Consider the following 22,812-nt stretch of genomic DNA (forward strand, 5'->3'; position numbering starts at 1 on the left):
TTAGTCGACTAAAACTAGACTAGCACTAAAACATTCCAGGTGACTAAAATGTGACTAAAACTAAATTAAAACTTTTCAAGAGACTATGACTAACACTAAACTCAAAAATTGCTGCCAAAAACAACACTGTCTGTTCCAAACCAAATACTCTGTTGCAACTTGCCACACTAATTTATTCACACTCCTAAATCCCAGTGGAACTGGGGGGATATGTTGAGATTCTAAGAGTGGAATTAGGGGGGGAAAAGCCTTGTCTTTAGAGGGCGTTCGAGGCATGTAGAAGGGGTTGTGCGCCAGGTCCTACAAAGGCCAGAAAATCAGACTAGGCAGCCAGGGGCTTGATGCTATTATCAGTGCTCTTCTATTGATGACTCGGCACAGTTTTTTAAACCATCACAAAATAAGAAAGAACTGGTGTCCGTGATTATAAAATAACTCGAGAAAGAAATATTACACTAAGTCCCTGCAGTGTCAATGACTGCCGTTTACAGACGTCATATTCAGACCACATTTCTAGGACCCTAGTGACTAAGTTGATGTCTTCGTGTGTGTGTGTGTGTGTGTGTGTGCGCGCAGTTATTTCCATTGCCTGGTGGAGCAGTTTGAGGTGCAGCTGCAGCAGTACAGGCAGCAGATAGAAGAGCTGGAGAATCACCTGACGACACAGAGCACTGGCTCTCACATCACCCCACAGGGTAAATACTACCACAGAGCACTGGCTCTCACATCACCCCACAGGGTAAATACTGGCTCTCACATCACCCCACAGGGTAAATACTACCACACAGAGCACTGGCTCTCACATCACCCCACAGGGTAAATACTGGCTCTCACATCACCCCACAGGGTAAATACTGGCTCTCACATCACCCCACAGGGTAAATACTAGAGGCGGTTATCGCCTGGTACCTGGCGATGCGATTACACATCGTTTCCGAGGGTCACGATTCGATTAATCCCGATTAATCCTGATTAATTGAGCTATGTTACGATTCGATTAATCCCGATTAATCATGATTAATCACTCACTGATAATCACTCAGTCACTGTGTGACTAATAAACAAAGTGCTTTCTAATGATTATGAATATATATATTATTTCACAGTGCACGTTTTTAACTCAAATCTTTGCTTCTGGGGGGGTCCATAGAAGAAGATATTTTCAGATGGGTGTCCGTGGCCAAATACAGAACAGCAATAAGCAGCTTTCTTTAAAAAAAAAGAATGAGTTTGTACAAGCATACAATAAATATATATTAATAATGACATAAGATGTCATGTCATAGAAATACATGGGCAGGATTTCGGTTGAGGTCAGCAGCACTTTATTGCCTTTATTAGGACAAAAAAGGTGCTTTTCTTTGTTTCCTTATTCAGGGATTACATTTTCAGTTACTGAAGTGTCATTAAGGAAGCTTTGGGGTAGTTATTGAGACTATTATGTTGCAGCTTTCTGTTTGTTTGCACACAAACGCATTTGATTTAAAAGTATTTTACAAGTATATGGCAACATTTTGGATCCTATGATGTTGAGGGGACACGGGAACTCGATACAACTCACAACGTGTACAAGACCATATTGCCCACTGACATCCAGAGATGCAGTCAAGACAACCATCCCGATTCTGAACACACGGACAGCTGCCCATGCACTCAGAAAAGGCGACTAGAATTACGAAGTCCATCAGCACTTTTATTGCAAAGGATTTACGTTCACATTCGGTCGTGGGGAGCGATGGATTCCGGGCCATGTTAGCACTTTGGAGCCACACTACATCGTCCCATCTCGGCCACATTTCACAGGCGGTCGATGGTGTGAGTTTTATTGAGTTCTCGTGTCCCCTCAACCTCATACAATCCAAAATGTTCCCTTTCTGTCATCTTTTTTCTCTTCCCCTCCGCGTTGGTAACTCGATCGTTCTGTTTTGGTTGTAGAAAGCTAAAGCGTGTGCGAGCGCTGTGTGCGTCACTCTAAACGGTCCGGTACGACGACGCAGCGCAGTCGCAGATTAGTTCCGCCCTTTTGCTCCGGTAAAAAAAAATACATTATATAATCGATGTTTGACATTTGTGCATCGATGAATTATCGCCCATGATGGCATCGCGATTAATTGACTAATCGATTTTTTTCCCCACCACTAGTAAATACTACCACAGAGCACTGGCTCTCACATCACCCCACAGGGTAAATACTGGCTCTCACATCACCCCACAGGGTAAATACTGGCTCTCACATCACCCCACAGGGTAAATACTACCACAGAGCACTGGCTCTCACATCACCCCACAGGGTAAATACTGGCTCTCACATCACCCCACAGGGTGAATACTACCACACAGAGCACTGGCTCTCACATCACCCCACAGGGTAAATACTACCACAGAGCACTGGCTCTCACATCACCCCACAGGGTAAATACTAGGGTTGGGATTCGTTAGGATTTTAACGGTTCCGGATCCTTCCCGGATCCCTCTTAACGGTTCCGGTTCCTAACGGTTCCCTTAACGGATCCTAATATTATTTTTTCCCCTTTTTTTCTGACATAAATGATGCTTATATTATAACTAACCTAACCAAGTACATAATAAAAACAAATGAATGAATTAAATTATTGAAGATGCACTTTACAAGTATGAGGTGGCACTATTATTTACCACCAGCTAGCCACCACAACAATATCATTTTTACTCTATATTGCAATTTGCTGTATATTAAATACAGTACACATTGCAATAATGATATTGTTGTGGTGACAAATGTTGTCTTTAATGTTCAGATTAATTTAATATGAAGGACCCCTTACCCTAATGGAAACAAATAGTGCTTTCTTGGAATAAAAAAATCCTTTTAGCAGACCTTGTATTGAACTGTAGCCTAGGCTACGTTCCTGTGCTTTTTTCTGCAAACTGTTTATAAAGTAGGCTAATCAATCTATGGAGGTATATGCACCTAAACGCTGGGCTCTCAACAGTCACGCGATTAATTTAGAGCCAAATCAAAAGCAGTTGAGTTGCTTATAAGTTGTAAAAAATAAGTGCAGAAATTTGATTTGGCATGATTCATAAAATATCAGACAGAAAGACGTCGAGACATTGGCGTTCTAAATTAACACCATTAACAGTTGTACAATACACCTAATGAAAAGCTCTGTAGACATTAGTAGTTTTTATTTTCTATTACGTTACTAGCCTGGGGAAAGTGAACCAGCCTTGCATCATCCTCATCCCCCGCCGGCTGGGTTGGGGAGTGTGAGCTTTCCGCATGGCTCTCAAACGCGATTTGCCTAGATTATTCTCGTGAGTTGTGGACTCGTGTAGGCGTATTGATTTTGAGTTGTTTCATCAATGTGGACGTGCAACTGGTACAAGTTGCAACAACCTTTGCAGGGAACTATAGCATAACATTTATTCCACTTTGCGTGCTCAGCCTCAGAGTCATTTCCCTCTCTGTTAACCACACTTTGAAGATCTCTTCGACATCACTCGCTCCGTGGCGGTGAGCGGTCGCTGAATGCACAGAACAGTGGGCGTATCCTCCCCGACCCCACACACTCCTTTAGGTGGGGTGACGTCACCTCAGGCTCTGCTTGCATGCATGCACATTGCACAGACACAGCGGAGCTAAATGACGACTGATGAGAACCGTTTGGGGAACCGTTAATAAAAAAACGATGGAACCGGCTCCGGATCCGCAATGTCGGAACCGGGTCTGAAATGGACCCGGTTCCGAATCCCAACCCTAGTAAATACTGGCTCTCACATCACCCCACAGGGTAAATACTACCACACAGAGCACTGGCTCTCACATCACCCCACAGGGTAAATACTACCACACACAGCACTGGCGCTCTCATCACCCCACAGGGTAAATACTGGCTCTCACATCACCCCACAGGGTAAATACTACCACACACAGCACTGGCTCTCACATCACCCCACAGGGTAAATACTGGCTCTCACATCACCCCACAGGGTAAATACTGGCTCTCACATCACCCCACAGGGTAAATACTGGCTCTCACATCACCCCACAGGGTAAATACTACCACACAGAGCAGTGTTTTTGTCGACTAAGACGAGAAATAAATGTTCGACTACATTTCTTTCACTGACGAAAACTTTGTTTTTTGTTAGTTTTGAGTTTGGGTAGGGAGTCGAGGTCGTTACTTTTGATAGGTCATTCCACATTTTGGTGGAGCCAGATTTTGGGGGGAATGAGGGCAGATAAACCCTTGGCTTGGAAACGCCACTGATCGTTAACTTCTCTTCAGTTTGTCAATCCTGTGTTTTTTGTGCGTGTTTGTGTGTGCTTGTGTGTGTGTGTGTGTGTGTGTGTGTGTGTGTGTGTGTGTGTGTGTGTGTGTGTGTGTGTGTGTGTGTGTGTGTGTGTGTGTGTGTGTGTGTGTGTGTGTGTGTGTGTGTGTGTGTGTGTGTGTGTGTGTGTGTGTGTGTGTGTGTGTGTCTTCAGACCTGTCCATGGCCATGCAGAAGTTGTACCAGACGTTTGTGGCCCAGGCTGCCCAGCTCCAGTCGGTCCATGAGAACGTCAAGGTAGGATTCTCCAACCTCGTCCTACCACTGTGAAGAAAGTCGTGAGCCTCTCGTGCCCTCCACCCAAATAATTGGCTAAACGGAGAGTTTAATGATGATGTATTGCACCGTTTACCCATTGAAACCGGCAGAGCATCTGTGTCATTTTAGATTTTAGCTTCATTATGTAGTAAATGGTAAAAAGCTTTGAAAAGGACCCGCACACTGTCAGAAAAATGTACCGGTAACCATGTCGTTAGACCTTCATCAGGACAGACAATTTTCTATAAAGCTACGTTGCATAGCAGATATACAAGCTCATATTTTGTAAAAAAAAAAAGCTTTGAACATTTGAGCAAATCTTTGAATATATATATATATATTCTTTAAAGCGGAACATTAAAGTGAGTGTTACAAACACTTTCAACTTGGCATCCGTTTTCAAACTGACCAGTATCGGATCTACTTGCAATGTGATGGGTTTCTGAGTTTCTAGAATTGTTTGCTCCTTTTTGCTGTTGCAAATGGGCCTTGAAAATAAGATGTCATGCTCAGCTGTTTTGAAGGAACAGGGTGATGGCGAGTCAGAAGTCAAGTGGGACCATTAGACTACTTCAACTGTAATACAGTCTGTGAACCTGATGCAGACGATACGAGAAAAAAAGATCTGTCCTGAAAATGAGCAAATCTCTGGCACAAAATGTACTAAAGGCCTTTCATTTGTCCAACCTGTGCTTCTTTGTCAAGGACTGAAGTGTCAGGCTGTCCCTGTGCGTCTCCATCACACATTAAAAAAAAGTTCCTCCAAAAATAGCCGATGTACAAACTCACAAGTCAGCGTGACCACCTCTTTTTTTTAATGACGTGGCAAATTGAAACTGTTTGAAACCCAGTTTGCGCGGGAACCCCTTTTGGTGTTAGTATTAGGTTATGCTAATACTAGAAGACATTTTTAGAATCTGATCTCAGGTCAGAATGGGTTAAAAAAATAAATCTCTTTCTCCATCTCTCCGTCCTGGGCACAGATCCTGAAGCATCAGTACCTGGGCTACCGGCGCTCCTTCCTCGAGGACTCCACCGACGTGTTCGAGTCCAAGCGGGCGGCCACCAGGAAGTGGCAGAGCACGTCACGCGTCACCACGGGACCCGCGCCCTTCACCGGCGTGCCCAACGCCGCCGCGGTCGCCATGGCCGCTACGCTGACCCACCAGCAGCAGCAGCCGACCTCAGGTCTGACCGCCTTCAAGTTCTAGAAAAAAACCCTTCAGACACTTCTGTTCTGACCCCCCCCCCCCACCTACCCCCCCTCACCCCACCCCTCACCTGAGAGATGATAGGATACCTAGTACCTACCCAAACAAAGTGAAATGGTACGGAATTTGCAATTCCGCACATACACGCCTAGGAAACCCCAAACTCTGTACATATAGGACACTGAAATCCTCCCCCATAGACGATAACGGAGCGGCCCTTTGGGGCGTGCGAGTTGCCGCGTCGAGCGTTGCGAAGTTCGGCCCCCATCCGAGTTGTAAACCGAGATGGACAGAATGGCAAAATTATGTCAGACCAGAACTCGGCCCAGCCACGGTGAAGTCAGAAGTCAATGTAATATGTATGGATATCTGGGGGTTTTCTAGGCGTGTACGTACTTGAATAGTAATTCTGTGCTATTCAGCTGTGTTTCTGTCATATGGGGTTGGAGGATACAGAGAGGGAGGGAGAGCAGAGACGGGACAGGAAACACGCTTTGGGGGGAGGATGGTCTCACGTAGCCACACGTTCAAAACATCTCTACGTACTGATGATGATGATGTCTGACATCTACGTCAGAGTTATGGGGCGGTTCTTGAAATAAAAGTTTGAGAACCACTTGAGTGTACAAAAGGCACCACATCTGGTTCCATTTGTACCCTAAAGAGCTACAGACCTGGCTGTAAAAAGGTACCATTTGATACCCTCTCAAGGGACCCCTACTTTAAGAACCACTTATATCATTATCTATATTTAGCGAATGGGTGGAAACCCTTCTGAAATGAATTAAAACACGGATGCAACGACTTTTTAGGACCGTCCGTCCTTCATACTGGGAAGGTAACGGAATATTGATCAAAACAGCCGACGGCTGTGCCAAGTCGGTTTGTCTCTTATAGAGGAGAGCGTAGAGCAAAAAAGAGTACGCCCTGTGCCATACCTTGCTACCTCATCTCTAAGCCTCCGATCCGAGGGTACAGGTACATGTACTTAAAGCATGTGATACCGTACCTTACAGTGCCGTGAGTGCATACATATGTTAGTTAGGCAAGGCCTCTGTGGGCATCGGCATCCCCAAACCCTTTCCGTTGTCGGTGTCATGCTGTACCCCTCTTAAAGGATGTTGGCGATAACCGTCGCATACAGCAGCTGTTTTTAAAGCAGCAGTGATTCAGACTGCGCTGTACGTCACTGTGAATCACTGCTGCTTTAAAAACAGCTGCTGTATGCGACTGTTATCGCCAACATGAGCAGATCTGTAAGCTACACATTGCATGGCATTGTGACCTTGTAGACGGGCTGCTTTCGGTGGGTGACAGAGCATAAATTGGGCATTACCAACCATTTTGTCCCTCTCTGTCGCCTTATCTCTCTCTCTTTCTCACTCTCTGGAATGGGACCGGAGAGGCTGGCTAGCTGATACAACAGGAGACTGTTTTGTTTTGTTTTTTAGTCTCCATTCTACTCTACTCTTTATATACAGTGTATATGTATGTAATATATATACACACAGACTTGCATAGGGATGCTCTGATTGACCATATTATGCCAAACTCGATTTTCAGTACAGGGCTGTTATCCCATTAAGACCCAAGACCAATTCTACAAATACATTCTAAACAAGTATTTATTTAAAGATTTTTAAAAAATGTTCAAGAGTAGCAGATGTACAAGCTCGCAGCGTGGCACAAGCTCACAGCAAAGTGACGTGCTGTGAGCTTGTACATCTGCTATATTTGAGTAGCCAACTCTAAAAGGAACCCATTCAGCACAGTCGGGAACCCCTTTTGGTGTTTTAAGGATTATGTTCTACTAGAAAAATAGCAGATCTACAAACTTAATCGTGAAAATGTGGTGCAAATCTTGGAAAACATATATTCTTTCAGAACGAACGTTTTTAACTCAAATCGTTGCTTCTGCGGCGTCCCTGGAACAACATATTTTCAGATGGGCGTCCGGTGGCCAATTACATATAATATTTGGGGTCCTTGACAATGAAATACTTTGAGAACCACCGCTATAGAAACAGTTTTTTCAGAAAACTGTCAGGCTTTAGAAGACATTTAGTAGAATCTGGTCTCAGTCCTAAATGGGTTGATGGGTTAACTACGTGAGCCCTGCATACCTCGTAGAATGCTGAATTGCAAAAGAAAATGGGTGATCTACAAGGTCAGAACGCATCTCCCTGCGATGTGTTCTGAGCTTGTAGATCTGCTTTCTTCCCACTGTATTTTTTTTAAAATAAGTTCTCTCAATAATAACATGGCCAAAATGTGTGTGCTGCTACAGATGTTAGCCATCATGCACTGCATGCTGCTTAAAGGGGCATTCCACTCATTTTCAACATTTTACTATGTCATTAATTTACCTTGTTTGAGTTGTTGTGTGGAAATAATTTAAAAAAAAAAGTCCCCCCATTCTGTGTTTCCTAGAACTGGAGGTCTGAAAAAAAATCATTAAGGTATATTAACAGTTTCCGTGCCTTGAATGGATTACTCCAGGTTAATGTCGCTGCCGTATCGGACATACCCGCCTTTTGTTTTATGTGTTTAATCCGCCGTAATGTAATGAATCAAAAGAAAATCCGTCTTCGTCGCGGAGTATGAGACTGGATGGCTTCGCTGTGATGACGAAACCGGAAATCGTCACATGCTGTGGGCTGCTAGGGCTTCTGGGAAATTGAGGCCAATGGAAATGCATTGGATGCAACGCCTCATTGAAACCAATCTTGTGTGCGTCTTCCGGGTGCACCAAGATGGTGGATGCTACACACAGATCATAACAAACCACGGGAGCTTTTTTTGATGGATTTTCGCGGATTAAAAGCCCAAATAATTCAGCGTATGCTCTAAAGGTAATACAACAATCTCGGCAGTGAAGGGGGGTTGATTAAAATGCGGGTTAATCGTAAAAAACAGTCAAACTGTTAATGACATAGTAAAATGTTGAACATGAGTGGAATGCCCCTTTAAGCAAAAGAAAAAAAGAAGCTCCCTCAAATAGCTAATATTTGTGCTAGTCGCTTAATGCAGTCTCCCAAATAAATTTCACAGAAGAAACACACACACGTGACATCTTATTTAACAAATCTCCAATTCATAGATGGCCACCAGATTGATGCAGGCAAGGTTTTCAATTTGTAGTAATTGTTCAATGGCATCTTGGCCGATTCTTTTTCCATCAGAGCAGCCCTATCTAGATACTCATGCTGTAACAGAATTCACAACCTGTAAGTAGTTCGGGGAAATACTTGATTAATAAACCTCAATACTCGACGATAAATTAATCTAGTATTACAAGTTAAATATTTCTTTTTATATATTATTGTATTCAATAGCATTGGTCTCCGTAGTGTCGGTGACGGTGCCACATCTCTGAGGTGTTAACAATTTTTCTTGGGCCTTTTTTGTAGGCTTGGTTGTGTGGCCTTTTGTAAAGTGTGGCATTGTATCAGGGCACCCACATAATGTAGATTGAACATTGTATCAGGGCACCCACATAATGTAGATTGAACATTGTATCAGGGCACCCACATAATGTAGATTGAACATTGTATCAGGGCACCCACATAATGTAGATTGAACATTGTATCAGGGCACCCACACAAAGTAAGGCTCAATTTATCCCCCTTCGCACGACTGCTGTAATTGATTTATTGTCTTTCTTTGTTAAAATAAGTATTACGATGGCTCTATATTCAAATAGAACTAATGGCTACACTATAATATTTATAAATCCAAATGTAGACCTTTTTAACAAAAAAACCCCCAAATACATCACTTACAGCACCGGTCGAGTTACATTTGCTGCATTTCTGTCGTGACGTCGTAGTGTGAATTGGCCTGCGGCTACTACGTGTATTATTGCAATTGTGTAGATATCATTCCTTCGTAACAATGAATGGCGGCATCCGTAGTTGCCGTGGAATCTTTAAAGCAATATTTAAATGTAAGACAACAGGGTTTTAGTACTTTTAACACGGCAAATGACAGAAACCCAGTCTCAGCTTTATGCATGCCTAAACTACTGTATGTATATCTGCCTACACTTGTATCACCTTGGTATGTCACTCAATATAGCCTCTCCAACTACACTATAGAGTGCCAACACATTGTTAACGATTAGTGGAACTTGTATTTATTCTGTGAACTTAATGACATACTTGCATCCTAGAATGTGTTTTTCTTTTTAGGCACATGCAAGAGCTTTGGTTTAATTATTCTATCCTGTATTTATTTGATATGCCAAATGTGTGCTAACAGTGCACTCAATATTTTGGTCTGGTCATTTTGACAAATGGACTAAACGCGAATGATTGTCATAGTCTTGTCTTTAGTATTTTGTGTCAATTGGTCATTTTTTTTAATGGCATAGTGGGTAGAATGGCACAGCACTAGCCATGCAGTTTGGGAGTGTAGATGCAGATGAATAGTAATGTGAGCCGTAGTTGTTGTCATGGTGCGAAACTCAGCTGTTGCCACTGGGATGGAATGTGCAGTCCGACACGGCTCTGGTGGTCCTCCTCAGATCGACATGGACTAGGTTTTAGGGATGCGACCATAACGGAAATGCGGGGCCGATAGCGATGTGTAAAATATCAACGTGGCCGATAGCCGATACTGACGATTTAGTTTCTGTTGTTCATTCCCTCTTTTTTATCTTCTTTATATAATAAGTATAACCAAATCTAATCTAATCTGAATCTGCAGCTTGGTAGGCTGTACATAACCAACAAGTCTTCATAGCACAACATTGATGTGTCACAATGACGGATACATATCGGCCACTGCCATTGGTGAATGTGGGCTTAATTTGCAGATATGCCGATGACAGTCAAGGAGGCAAGTATTTACTGATGTGGCCGATACGTCGGTGTATCCTCCCTATTGTAGCAGTATTGAGTTTTTGCAGTGTATTAGTTTAACTAGAGCCCAAACGATGTTTGGGTCCAATGCCAATCCAGATTTTAGAGAATGTTGTTAGACCACTGTTCTGACCAATATTTTGTATAAAGGAAAAACTTAGATTTTATCAAATATTTTATTTGAAAACAACAAAAAAAATAGTATTTATAATCAATTTCAGAACTTGACTTTAAATATACAATGAACAAACAAGTAAATATAAAATACACGTAAACGTGCATTTTATTGAAAAGCTTAAGCTCTAGTCTACACAAAGTGTTAAACTACAAGCTTGTACAGTAGGTCTGCTGAAACATCCGGGTTGGGCTCTAGTTTTAACAGCTCTGTTTAATTATAAATTACTTTTCAGGGCTTAAACAAATGTGTATAATGTAAAATAAACAAGTCGACATTTATGTAACAAAATATTTGACAATACAACCTTTATGGGTAAAAGTGTAAAACTTAGCTTGAAAACTTACCTCAATTACTGTCACTCTGCTGTCCTGGATCAGTGGTTCCCAAACGTGTTCATGTGTAGGACCCCCAGCCCACATTACTACATTGTTCAAATTTGGTTCAAGGTTGTATGAAATGGAGGATCTACCGCCATTGTGACGCTTGTAGGTCTGCTATTTTCAAATGGGCGATGTGTGTGTGTCTATATACTGTAGGGTTAAATTGGTTGGACTGATTTAGCTGGAGAACCCTTCAAGGAACCCCGGGGCGTCCTCAGACCTCACGTTGAGAACCACCGTCCTAGATGAGTGTATACGTTCAAAAGGAGGAGAGGCGAGTGAACCTAAGTTGGTCTTTCCTATTGCTGATTCAGCTGGAAAGAGGATTTTACAAGGGAGTGTGGAATGTCTCGGGAGGCAGTGAGTCAGTTGTGATTATGAGTCATTGGCTTTCCATATATCAAAATAATTAGACTGCGTGTATGTTTGTTGGGGGGGGGGGGGGAGCTTTATGTCACGTGAATACTTGTGCTTCCGAGTGTAGCGCAACCACTTTCTGGTCAGTCGACTCGAGTGTTTTCACTTAAGGGCTAGAATCGTTACACTTTCTATCACCAATGACGGGTTGATTCACGTTCAATCCACTCGAAATGTAAAGTGAAAGTTGGGTTCGTAACTTAAAAGACGAAGCATTCATTCAGTTATTTAATTCAAGCTGGAATGATGACTTTCATTAAAAAAGAAAGTGTGTATATATACTGTATATATATATATATATATTTAACTGCGATTTTTTTAAAAAGAAAGTTCACTGGTTTGATTGAAACCCTTCCTGTCACTCTCATTGCGCGGTTCACACTGAGCACGATGAACAAATGACTCTGAATGTGACGATTTAACAATTCTTACAACTGAAGTGAATGGCAGAATTCACACAACTCAAACAACACTTTACGATGCTCGTAAAGCGATATTGTTTGGATCGCTTTCAAGTTCCAACGTGACTCCATGAACGATAGAGCCATCGACTGCCATCAAACCCCCTACGGAAGGTTTCGTTATTAATGGAGATGAGATGATTATGAATGTAACGCCGGTTTGTAGGCTAGCTGCTATTACCTCAGGTGACGGGTAGGCTACAACTAGCCGCCTTCTAATTCATAATCGGAGTCAGATTATCCATATATAGCAGTTGTTTTCAACCCTTGTTTTCTTATCGAGGCCCGTTGTTTGTTTGGGAATTTGTGCCACGGACCCGGGACCACCATTTGATGAGATTTAGCCTCGGGACACAAAACTTAGAATATGTTGTTGTTGTTGGACAAGATTTTGTCCACAATTCCATGCTGTATTGATGTGGTACCATAGAGATAACAGGCAAACGTTGAATTGTGTAGACCAAATGGACCCAGGAGGGTCCATTGGGTTTCATGTTACGCTCTCAAGAGTTAAAGATCTATAAAGGTCCATTTGTTTACCAACTCTTAATCATTTAGCTGGGGACCACGTGGAACCCCCTCGAGGACCACTGGTGGTCCACAGACCACTGGTTGAAAACCACTGCATATAGGGACGTAGCTCTGCTCTTCATGGTTGTTGCAACAGCGCATGTTCGGTGCCACTGTTTACAGAGCGTATCGTTCATTAGTGTGGACGCCAGCAAAACTATCGTTATAGTTAACCGTGGTTGGTGTGATTGTCACACGAGAGATACTCGGAGAAGAGCCGCTGCTTCTTCGCCCCGGTAAAGGAAGGGGAGCCAGCTTAGGTGGTTTAGGATGCCTCTCGGGGCATCTCCCTATAGGGAGGTCCTCGAGGCATTTCCCCACTGGGGACAATAGCATTGACTCATTGGCCTTGGAACGCCTCGGGATCCCCCAGGAGGAAGTTACTACTGTTGCTGGGAAGTCTGGAGCTCTCTGGTGGAGCTGTTGACTGACTACGGTTGAAGATGGATGGTGTGAATCTTGGCCCTTTTAGTTCAGATGAAGTGAGTGGATTTGCTGCTCGTATACAGGGAGCATACGTTTGGTCCGTCGAGGCCAGTGAGATGCATTTGTGCCAAAAATAAATTAAAAAAAAGTGAGAAAGGTGTTTATACTGATGTAGTCCTCCTTTTGTTATGGACGTGCCGTGTGCTCTGAGATGAACAAACTGCTGCTTTGGACGCTGCTGTGTCCTCTTTGACAAATCTAGACCCGACCCCCTTACCTTCTACAATTAGATTTTGCACTTGGACCTGGCAGCCAATCTTTTCATAATTGGGATTCCCTAGTGTTCAAGACTCAAGTTGAGTACATTTCTGCTTTAGCGTACACTCGAATATTTCTTTGTCATCCACAGCTTTACAGTTGCTCTAGACTAGATTGTCTTTGGCCTTTATTTATTCCATTATTCTAGAATGATCCATGATCGCCTTAACATTGTTTGGACCTTGAAGTTGATTGTAATTTTCTTTTTTTAATATATTTATCGTAGCAACCGTACTTCTTTCCTCTTTTCTTAATAACACAGTATTAGCACATGTTTTTTGTCTCCTTCACAAATGGGAGAAATGTGAATTTGATAGTTGGCACAATATCATTGCCTGGTATTTCTCTAGTGATATGCGTCTCCTTTTAATGCATATTTATTATTGTTGCAAAATAATTCCCTGAACTATAGGCAGTTCTTGTTTTCCTGCCATTGTGATATAGTTTTTTTTCTAGAATAGGTTGAGGTGTCCCTCTGATCTTGTTGAAGTGTGACGGTGAACTTCTGAAATGTTCAATTCGATATCGGGCCTGGTGGTGGTGGTGACACTTTAAAAACTCCCAAATGTTGTTCCGGACCATGTGGTTCTTTCTGGTCAGGTGTTGAGAGCAGCAGGCTGCTATGCACAATTTAGAAGGCTTTAGTGTCTTTCTTTCTTTCATATCCATTGCTTTTGTTACTCGTGGGCTAATTTTCTAGGGGGTAGTTTCGGGGGAAGTCTGCAGGGTCTCAATGTTGGCTTGATCTGTTGACCTTATTGTCCATTTTTATATGGGGGCAATTTTTTTTAACCTGCCATATGCAATGGAGCCAATCTCGATGTTAAGAACTAATAACCTAACTTCTGAAGTGCAATACCTGCTCCTTTTAATGTCTTTTTTTTTTTTCTTTTTTTTTTTTACTAATTCAGTGATTATATAAAAAAATATCTTATTTTTCCACGGATGCTTCTGCGCCCGAGATGTCCTGACGATGTCAGGACGTCTGAACAGAACTTCAGAAGTTAGGTTATGATCTCAAACATGACTTGATTCTGTGTCTTCTGCATTGTGATCGTTCTGGAGGAGACAATTAGCCTTCTTCTTTCTCACAATCAACGCATTAGATTTACAATTAAAAAGGGTTGTTTAATTCTCTTAGAGTGTGTGTCCCCCCCTCCCCCCCACATTTTACTCCCTGGCCTTGAACTTTTCCGTTCCCTTCCACCCTCTCCTACCCTGTAACATATTGGTTTCTTTTTTTTTCCCCTTTTTTTTTACACCAAGTGGCAGCCTTTATGCTTTGTCTGTATGATGGAGTCGCGTGCCGGAAATAGCAGATCTAACAGCTCACAACGTGTTGCGCATGCGGCATCCTGTGAGCTTGTAGATATGCTATTTTTGGCGCAAAACACTTGTCGTATGGCGGAGCATAAAATGAGCCAATGGATTCCACTTTTATTTTCTCTCTCTCTAATATGAATCTTGAGTGCTTTCTGTTGTAGATGAGTGTGTTGACCCTTATATAACTTATGCCTGTTTATATACGGTGTATTTAATATGATATGGTGTGCCTTTAAGCTCTGTTATGATTTGTGTGATGCATTTTTGGCACATGCTAGTTCATTCACTCTCAGAAATCATGACGTTTTCTGAAGAAAAGAAAGAAATCCTGTCAAAATGCAATAGCAAATTGAGCAATTAACAATCACATATGTTCTAAAAAATGTTTGTGTGTTTTTATGTAAGTGGAATTGACAATAAATCCGTTTTTAAAAGAAGGAACCTTTTGTCCTTGTTTCTTTTTGACTGAGAAGTTACTTTTTTGTCGTCGTCCCCCCCCGTCCCACCCCCCCACGCCATGGTTAATTGGAAATAATGCCTAAATTTGACCACATGAAATGTAAACAAAACAACAAACAGAAAAAAGGAAACAAAGACAGGTTTCTGAGTGAAAGAACTAGCAATCTGTAATATATTGTATTCAAGCTGGTGTAAGTGATAGTTTTTGTTAAAACAGGTTTTGTTTTGTTAACCCATTTAGGACCGGAACGCATCTGTGTTACCTTAGCTTTGAACCATTATTTTTAACCCATTCTGTACGGGAACCCCTTTTGGTGTTTTAACTAAGCATTCATTATGTTATACTTTAGCTATTGAAAAATAGCTGATCTACAAGCTCATAGCGCGCCACCGAGTGGCGTGCTATGAGCTTGTAGATCAGCTATTTTTGAAAAATCGGGAAAATGCGGCACAAATCTTTGAATATATATTCTTTCAGAATACTTTATTTATTTATTTAAATGGGTTCAACTTGAGCTGTTCAAATAAATGCAAATCATAAAGTGCACAAAGACCAGCACACCAACGTCTGTGCTTATGAAGGCAATATGAACATTTTTATTAGGCACAATGTTTCAAAGACCTTGAGGCATCTCAACATATTTGACTGAAACATTGCCTACTAAAAGTGTTCATATTGACTGTGTGCATTTCTTTGAATACTTGGAGCCCTGCCTAGTGCCTACGCACCTGTCTCCGAGCCCAACAGGTGTTGGAAAAACAGATCTACAAGCTCTTATCTATGAACTTGTAGATCTGCTATATTTGAAAATGTGGCGCTTATCTTTGCATATATATATTCTTTCACAGCAAACATTTTTAACTTGTATCGTTGCTTCTGGGGAGGGGTCCCCGGAACGACATATTTTCAGACGGTGGTTGGCGGCCAAATACATAATTTCTGGGGTGACGACAAATGAGACGCAGAAACATAGGTTTTTCTGAAAACTCAGGATTTTGAAGACATTTGTAGAATCTGGTCTCGGTCCTAAATGGGTTAAAACAAAGATTTCGTTTTTGTTAAATCTATACAATCTGATGGTAATCATTGCTAGAGTGTTTGTTCAGTCTCTCCAGCTCATCACCAATTTCATCCAATCTGGAAAGAGTACCCATTTATCATCAATTTTATCATGTTTAAAAATACACACATTCTACTCAAGTAATTATGCTCTTTGCAATACTACAAGTATTTTATTTGTATTTTTTGAAGAAACAAATATTCAATTTTCTTTCTTTTAAGATTCCCAGACACTAACAATAGATTTACAGATTTTTTCCAGAAATGTTCAAACATTGTCTATAATATTGTGGAAATCTACAAGCTCACAACACAACGCATTGTGAGCTTGTAGCTTTGGGCTTAAAAGTAATCCATTCATTCATAGTGGTAATATGTTGGGTTCTCACTTTTGAGTCTGCGGTCTTCCGGTGTGGCTGTGATGTCATGCTAATGACAATAGCTCTTGTGCACGCGCACGCACCGTATAACTGCAGCCAGCCAGCGGTGTTGTTGAGCAGCCTGCACCGCTCAGTTCACGCAGGTGTGATTTTTAATTAAGCATTATTAAATATGTCCGACAGTCATTTATTTGTACACACACACACACACAGAGAGAGAGAGAGAGAACTCTAATTCGCTACTAGCAACTTGTGGTGGAATCCCCCATTATCTCAATATATCCCATGACGTTTTCAGATTGATCAAAATAAGGGAAGGAAGTGCATTTAACCACATGAACCCTAGCATCCCTATACTGTGGGCGAGCGTTAATTCATTGAAAATAGCTGCTATGCAAGCTCACAATGCGTTGCAACACAACGCGTTGTGAGCTTGTAGATCATCCTTTTTCTTTTTAGGATTGAGTGGATTTATGTAGAAGGGGAGGAGGGGAACCTAGTATAGACCCCTGGGGCACGCGATGAGGTTAAAATAAATCCACCCAGTGCTGTCTTGTGATGGTGAACCCTCATCGCTCCTAACCTGAGCCCAGAGATCACCTCTCTCTCTCTCTCTCTCTCTCTCTCACTCACTCACTCACTCTCTCACACACACACACACACACACACACAGTACTGGAGGGTCAGAGGAGTTAAGCATTTCCATATGTTTCTCTCTGCCTCAGGGAGCCAGGCGCCCTTGGTGGCAGGGTTGGGAAACCCCTTTGCCTCGGGAGTCATGGGCACTAGCTTGGGCTCTTCGAGCCTCGGAGGTACCCCCCTCTGTTTATTCTAATCAAATGTCTTTTACTTTTTACTTTTTTTGGCTTCCTGGGGGCATTTCTTCCCTGCCCCCATTCTAGTTATTTTCTTAATCTTCAGTCTCACTGCTCCTTTGGTCTCTTGCTAGTGTAAGCAGCAGCGATTGTGTGTGTATGAGATTGTTTTTATTTAACAACTGAGGAATGAGTCGTGCAGGACAAGATTTGCATATTTTCTCAACCTTTTTTTTTTGTCTTTGAGATGTTCACACCACCAAGTATTACCAATTGAAGACGTTTAAAGTGGGGATTAGTGCTATCAGGCTGCGTCATACCTAAGACTCTAAAAATGGGACCCAATGCCTCCCTGTTTTGCAGTCTGCATCAATGGTTGGATTTGGGGGGTTAGTCCCTGCGACATACTAACTAGTGTCATGTCCAGGGGGTGTACTTGTACATCATGTCCAGGGGGTGTACTACTGAACTTGTACATCATGTCCAGGGGGTGTACTACTGTACTTGTACATCATGTCCAGGGGGTGTACTACTGTACTTGTACATCATGTCCAGGGGGTGTACTACTGTACTTGTACATCATGTCCAGTGGGTGTACTACTGTACTTGTACATCATGTCCAGGGGGTGCACTTGTACATTCATGTCCAGGGTGTGTACTTGTACATAGAGCTGGCTCACGCTACAGAAACGGGAGATGTGGCTGCTAGCGGTCCCGGACGCAAAGTAAGATGCAGAGAGAGTGCTTGCCGTCCTTGACGCTGACAAGATCCTGACTATAGCGCTTGTTGCAATCTACTCTCTTTACTGTTTTCCTGCTGCTTTGTGCAATCACAACTTCACTTATAGCCTTGTATAATACAGCTCTTTGGTGTGTGTGTGTGTGTGTGTGTGTGTGTATCTTGTGCATTTCCAGTCTCAACATGTCGGAGACACTGCTTGCTGCTTCATTCTCTTGGTGTGTGTGTGTGTGTGTTGCCTGGATGCTAAATTTGCGGTCTCTCGCTACCGTATAGGTTTTGGAGCTGCTCCAGGTTTCGGTGGCGTGGGGACGGGTGGTTCCACTTTTGGATTCTCTTCTGCCAGTAAGCCTGTTGGAGGCAGTCTCAGTGCAGGTACACACACACACGCACACCCACGCGCGCCCATACGCTTGAAACACACTTTCGACAGCGTGATTCTTGAAGAGCAGGTGTGCTTCTTGTGGTCGCCTCTTAGGCAGTGGGTGCTCGGCTACAGGCAATTCTTAGTGGAATTTATGGCATCTGAGCTAAAGTAAGCCTTTTATAATGTGTTGTTTAGTTTGTTATGGGGATTAAAACTAACCATGGACAATTACTATTACTGATAGTAATTTTGTGTTATTAATAACCACTTAAAACCCTATATACCTGTAGTTCTTGACTGTCATCCCCCCCCCCCCCCCCCCGCAGGGCTCGACAGTGCGACTAGGTACTCGCATTTGCGACTAAAAATATCACCATGCGAGTTGTAAAATTAGATTTGTAGCACAGGTGCTACTACAGGATTTGACCATTCAATTGTGATAAAGACAAGTCTCTGTCTACAGCAAGTGCACATTCTATAGTCGTGGTTCTATACCTACATTTATATTTCTGAACGGCGGTGTCGTTCGCCAAAAAGAGAGGAGCTACAAGCTAACAACGTGTCGAGGCTCAATGCGGTGTTCATTTGAAGATCTGTCCCCTTTTCTCCCACCGCCTCTCCCATCCCTGTGTTGCTGCTCCGTGCTCTTCCCTGTCACTGCTTGCTGACTGTCAGCAGCGGCAGTCAGAAAAGAAGTCAGAGCGAACTCAGCGGGATAGCATTAGCATGATAGCACAGAGTCAGAAGGAATTGCTTGGACCCCGACACGGCGACACGTTATTTGCAAAGTCTGTTTGTAATGCTCAAAGTTCAAACGTAACTTACTTTTAACCAAACGTGGGTGAAACAGCGTGCAGCCACACACATGGAGTGGACGGATTGATGTTTATCAAAAACAACCCTTGCTTAGCGTTTGCTTACAAAATGTGCCCAGCATAAATGATAATGCGAATGACCGAACTGGCTGGATTACCGTATTAATATCAGTCAGTCAGTCAAAGCCAAGGAGAATACTAATACCAATACTAATTCACCATTGAGCAGCCTCTGCACTGTCTGAATGATAGAACAGAAGGATAAAAACGGATAGCCTGTCTATGAGCAACATATTATCTATCTAGCTCTGGTCCATAGCTCTAATGTGTTGCACGTATTAGAGGTATGAAACAGAGCTACTATCGATCTATCTACAAAGTATTAGCATAAAACAAATTGATTATATAGATTATATGAAAACAAACATAACAATGATATCATGATGAATATCACTATTTTGTGATAATTGCTGAAAAGATAGTGATATAATATTTTGACATATTATTTTCCACCCCTACCTCATATCACTTCATTAAAGAAAAATCACACCCATGTTAAGTGAGGGGCGCTCTTTCATCATACATCAGTTATCGTCTCATACTGGCCAATCAGAATGCCTGTTGCCTGTGATTGGTTAGCTGATTTGCTCGTTTACATATGACATACATTGTCCCTTCAATGTCAATGGCGTTTAATTTATGTCATATTTAGCAGAATTTTGACGTAATTTCTCTGTTGATTGTCAATGGCTCATTTTGAGATGTGTGGCGACAAAGGCTGTATATAGGAGGGGCTAGCGCCCCTTAAAAATACATCATTTTTCATCGTGCTCCTAAAATAATTTGTGTGCTACTAGATTTCTCAACTTAGGCGCACACGTGCTACTTGGAAAAATGCTAAGCGTCGAGCCCTGCCCCCCCCCCCTCTCTCTCTCTCTCTCTCTCAACAGTGCAGCACTGTCTCTCTCTCTCTGTTTCTGGCACCCCTACTGGCCCCTACTGGTACATACTGGTGCTCATTAACCAACACATAGGTTAACCAACCAACACAGGTCACAGACATTGCTGTTCCTTGGCGTGGTTGCACCACTCAAAAAATAGCAGATCTACAAGCTCGTAGCGCGTCACTTTGAAAAAATCGAAGAACCACTGACATAGAAACATAGCTTTTTCAGAAAACTGTCAGGATGTAGAAGACTTTTTTTTTTAGAATCTGATCTCGGGTCAAAATGGGTTAATATTGCTTATCTTGAGCGTCATGTCATGTCATGTCATGTCATGTCATGTCATGCGGTTAATGCCGTTTTGGTCCTCTTAAACCCCCCCGCCCTTCTTTTCTCCGCCTACCCCTTTCCCCATCCCCTGCCGTTCCAATCCCTCTCCAGGTTTCGGAAGCAGCAACATGTCGGGCTTTAACTTCACCAACAACCCCGGCATCAACGCCGCGGTGGGCCTCACGTTCGGCGTGTCCAACCCCTCGGCGACAGGCTTCGGCACCGGCGGACCCCTGCTGCAGCTCAAGAAACCCCCCGTCGGCAACAAGAGGGGCAAGAGATAGAAGACCCTCTGCTCTGATGGGCTCGGTGCAGAACTGTAATCCCAGGTGTCCACGAGGTAGCATACCTCATTTTCCCCCCATATAGCAAAACACAATTTACATGCGTTTCCCTGTTCAAAACCTTAAAGGCACACTTCACCCTTTTTGCAAAAAATATATATGTTAATGACATTTAGAAGCTTTTAGAACACTTTCCTGGGGGGTCTTTATGTGTGTAATACAGTATGTGGTTTTAGATATTTTAGATTGTAGCAGTGAGCCCAGTGTCTGATGTCATGGACACTGGGCTCACTTCCTTCCTGGACTACAATTCCCATAATACTTTGGTGCACTGCTCCTCCTTGTGGATAGGGGGAGGTCTGTCTTACTGAGACCACATGTAGTCCAGGAAGTAAGTGATTCCAGTGTCCTTGACATCAGAGACACTGGGCTCACTGCTACAATCTAAAATATCTAAAACCACATATTACACACATAAAGACCCCCAGGAAAGTGTTCTAAAGCTCCTAAATGTCATTAACATATATTTTTTAGCAAAAAGGATGAAGTGTCCCTTTAACAGGTCTGTAAAAAATTGCACCCATTTGTCCTTTGAAGTTAAAAAAGGTTTGAGAAACACTGGCGTACTACTGTATGCCACCTTCTGGAAACCTGGGACTACTGATATGCACGGAGCCAAGACGGCTCTCCGTTTCTCTCTGGAATCGTGAACTTGGTCTCACCCAAAGCATACTGGCCCTGAAATCATCTCAAATCATCAACCAACAAAAAGAACAAAGAGGATCTCATATAAGACGGGGATGTAACGGCAACGTTTTGAGACAACGCTCATTGGTAGTTCAAGGGATTTGACTTGGGTTTGTTCAGTCCAGTTCCACCATGTTATCCCTATTGATTACCCCACCCAGTTTCCAGTGACTACTACAAATCGCCCGTGTATAATTACTTTATCCGTTGCTACATTTCACGTTTTATATTTTCCAGTTAGAGCCTGGACAAAGAATGAACACATTTATTTGATGTCTTGGCTCCGAGTACGCTTTCAAAATGAAAGACCGTGGTTCTTGACTGGCAGAGGAGTTTTTGGAGCTTTAGACTCCCTTGAACCTTCTTGAAGTATACCTGAAATGTTGGATTTCATACGTGGGGGATATTTGGGATGTTGTGTAGCAGTGGAGACGAGCAGAGTGGTAAGGGGGCCTGTGAGGTAAACCAGTGGTTCTAAAACCTCTTAAAGACCACCATTTTAAGGTCCATACGGTTCCATGCGTACACTCTCCGAGTTACAAACATTTAAGGAATCCATTTGGAACCCCCCTTAAAGAACGCTGAGGGTCCCCTGGCCTGAACCCCACTTTGAGAACCACTGAAGTAAAATGATTACCTTGAAATGTATCCCACTGGTGTCTGTGTCACAAAAGGTGTCGCATCGCAGTCCTTTTTTTAGGGGATTGCTGAACAGACAACGTACTTGGATCAGTTATAAAGTGAAAGCTGCTTTAGTTTAGCTGTTGTGCAAGACTACTTAGTTTTGCACTTAAAAGGTAGGATGAGTGATCTTTTTGTTTTGTCAAAGATTTTGGTTTAAGCTTTGTGATAGTAATCATTGCTATAGCGTGTTTGTTCCGTCTCTCCAGCTCTTTAATAAAAGGCCCCTGTTACTGAACAAACACCATAGCAATGATTACTATCGGACTATAGAGCTATTTAACACTATTTTGAAAGTTGTATAACAGTCCTGTTGCATCAGTCAAGATCAATCGATCTAAAAAAAATACGAATTGTGTGATGGTGGCTTGCAGATGTTTTGCCCAGGAATGGGACAAAATCTACATGAGGTGCGTATTTTATTCTAGATTTTCTTTTCTATTTTGGGAAGCCATGGGAGAGAGTATGCAGGG

At 42.6% G+C, this 22,812-nt stretch overlaps 1 protein-coding gene across 2 annotated transcripts in view; it reads left to right on the forward strand.

Moving 5' to 3' along the window:
• The window catches only part of nup58 (nucleoporin 58), a 31,297-nt gene extending 10,196 nt beyond the window's left edge, over positions 1–21,101 (forward strand). The window contains exons 9-13 of one of the 2 annotated variants that reach the window (XM_083778451.1): positions 577–695; positions 4,469–4,551; positions 5,556–5,760; positions 18,448–18,546; positions 20,739–21,100. In XM_083778451.1, coding sequence (XP_083634577.1) covers positions 577–695; positions 4,469–4,551; positions 5,556–5,760; positions 18,448–18,546; positions 20,739–20,911 — 679 coding nt within the window. In that variant the 3' untranslated portion in view covers positions 20,912–21,100. Of the gene's footprint in view, positions 1–576; positions 696–4,468; positions 4,552–5,555; positions 5,761–18,447; positions 18,547–20,738 lie in introns of both variants that reach the window. The other variant, XM_083778452.1, reaches the window with a different exon arrangement.
• Positions 21,102–22,812: the final 1,711 nt, after the last annotated feature.

Source organism: Protomyctophum parallelum (assembly GCF_964188405.1).
Source record: "Protomyctophum parallelum genome assembly, chromosome: 12".
NCBI classification, from domain to species: domain Eukaryota; kingdom Metazoa; phylum Chordata; class Actinopteri; order Myctophiformes; family Myctophidae; genus Protomyctophum; species Protomyctophum parallelum.